General features: G+C 42.8%; 1 protein-coding gene across 1 annotated transcript in view; it reads left to right on the top strand.

Moving 5' to 3' along the window:
* Positions 1-2624, top strand: part of LOC119424825 (rho guanine nucleotide exchange factor 40) — a gene marked incomplete in the record, with an annotated part of 86080 nt that overhangs the window by 61799 nt on the left and 21657 nt on the right. Inside the window, 2 exon segments of the mRNA XM_037692330.1 lie at positions 94-183; positions 272-496. Of these exon segments, the coding sequence (XP_037548258.1) occupies positions 94-183; positions 272-496 (315 nt within the window).

Below are 2624 nucleotides of genomic sequence, written 5' to 3'. Positions count from 1 at the left end.
CTGTCTCTGACACGTTGTGTGTGTTTGTGTTGTCTCTGACACATTGTGTGTGTTTGTGTTGTCTCTGACACGGTGTTTGTGTTTGTCGAGCAGGAGGAGCAGTTCAGTCTCTACGCTCTGTACAGCAAGAACAAACCGAAGTCTGACGCCCTGTTGGCCAACCATGGTCACTCCTTCTTCAGGGTAAGAACTGCTTCCTGCGTACTCTGACCTTTAACCTTCGAGGACTCACTGTGACCTCTGACCTTTAACCCTGCCCCTTTTGTGGCAGTGGAAGCAGTTGGAACTGGAAGATAAGATGGACCTGTCGTCCTACCTGCTGAAGCCCATCCAGAGAATGAGTAAATATGCTCTGCTCCTAACTGACCTCATGAAGGAGGTGGGCACAGAGCAGGAGGCGGAGCTTACAGCTCTGCAGGCTGCCACCAGCATGGTGAAGTTCCAGCTTCGCCACGGCAATGACCTGCTAGCTATGGACGCCATTCGAGACTGTGACGTGAGTTGTGCTTTTCTCTCAGAGCAGCTGTTAATGCTCTGATTCACTATAGACCTCCAGAAACCCAAAATATGGTGTGTCTTTTTAAGGTAATGTGTATTGGTAATATGCGCCGAACAGGAGCTCAAAGTATTGATTTAAACACCTGAAGAGAAATGTGCATTTATATTTAAAAGCTTTACCTGCACAACATTTTACTTAAGTGTAGGCTTAGAAAAACAGTTCTAAACCTGTTGAATTACAATAACATAAGTATAGCTAGAGAAATTGCATTTCCTGCAAAAATGCAATGGGAATGCATATTGCTGAAGAACCTGCTGAAAAACAGCTGAAATCAGCTAAAAAAAAATGCTCAAATGTAGCTGAAATGGGAGAACAAGCTTAAATTAGCAGAATACAGCAGAAAAAAAAAACGTATTTGCTGAATTAGGTTTGAATAAACAGAAATTAGCACAAAAACTAGGAATTTAGCTAAGCTGAAATTAACATAAAACGGCTAAATAGTAGCTGAAATAGCAGAAAAATCTGACAGGAGCATAACAAACTGCATTTAGCAGAAATAAGTTAATTATGCTGAAAGTAGCAGAAATTACTATGAAACAGTTTAATTTATCTGAAAACAGCTCAAATTATCTAAAAAAAATGCTAAAATGCTAGCTAAAAAGGTAGTACTAGCTTAAATTAGCAGAAAAAATTCTGAAAGAACACATGCTTGCCCAATTAGGCTTAAATAAGCAGAAATGAGCACAAACAAGTGGAAATTTTCCTGAAAAAAGCTGAAAAGTAGCTGAAAAAAAGGCAGAAAGAAGCTGAAATTACCAGATGGAAGTGGAGAGAGCTCATTTTTGGTGTATAAGGCTGAAAAATTTTGAAATTGGGGCAAAAAAATGTGGAATTGGCTGAAGAAGCTTAAATTACCATAAACAGCTATATAGTAGCTGAAATAGTAGAAAAGCTGAAACTTGCAGAAATAAGCTTAATATGAGCATAATAAGGATCTGCAAGGAGGATCTGCGGTGGAAGTGGTCTCCAGCTACAAGTACTTGGGTGTACACATGAATGACAACCTCAGCTGGGGCAACAACACTACCAGCCTGATCAAGAAAGCTCATCAGAGACTCTACTTCCTCAGGCGGCTGAGACGAGCTGGTCTGGGAGGCTCACTCCTCACCTTCTTCTACAGGAGTGCAGTGGAAAGCATCCTGTGCTCTAGCATCAACGTGTGGCATGGAGGCTGCACAGCTGCAGAAAGAAAAGCTTTGCAGAGAGTGGTGAAGGCTGCACAGAAGACTGTTGGAGTCAGTCTCCCCACCATCACAGACATCTACACCTCCAGATGCAGGAAGAGGGCCACCTGCATCATGAAGGACCATACTCACCCAGCACACATACTTTTTGCCCCGCTTCCCTCAGGAAGGAGGTTGAGGAGCATTAAGTGTAGAACCACTAGACTGAGGAACAGCTTCTACCCTGAGGCTGTTGGACTCATGAATGTCTAACCAGAATAATCACTGTGAAAAATCACATCATGTTGCTGCTGATCTTTTTCATGTTGAGGTGTTCATGCGTGCTCATCTGCTCACACAGACTCATGCTCATGTTTGTGCTGCTGTTCGGCGTAATGTTTTTTTGCTATTAGTGCTTAGTGTATTTTTAGTTGATGTTTTTCTTAGTTCATATGTTACCATACCATACCACTTTATTTATAAAGCACTTAAAACAGCTACAAGGCCAACCAAAGTGCTGTACAGACAAAACAACATGTAACACACAAAGCAAAATACAAAATGAGGTAAATCAGAATATAGACATAAAAACGATGCAGATAATGACGACAAACCAGTGTGGAGCATACAGGTTCAAGACACAGATCATCTGGTGTTGAAAGCTACTGAATAGCAGTGAGTTTTTAAACAGGACTTGAAAACCGAGAGGGAGGGGGCCTGTCTGACAAGCAGAGGTAACTCGTTCCAGAGTCTTGGTCCTGTTACAGAGAAGGCCCTGTCACCTCTGCGCTTAAGACGAGTTCCTGGAACTGTGAGGAGCAACTGGTCCGCTGACCTCAGGGAACGTGGTGGGACATATGATTGTAGCAGATCAGAGAGATTGGGGGGGGGGGGGGGGGGGG

Source organism: Nematolebias whitei, chromosome 2 (assembly GCF_014905685.2).
Source record: "Nematolebias whitei isolate Nwh7 chromosome 2, NemWhi1, whole genome shotgun sequence".
NCBI lineage: Eukaryota > Metazoa > Chordata > Actinopteri > Cyprinodontiformes > Rivulidae > Nematolebias > Nematolebias whitei.
This window is presented reverse-complemented; position numbering and strand designations above follow the sequence as displayed.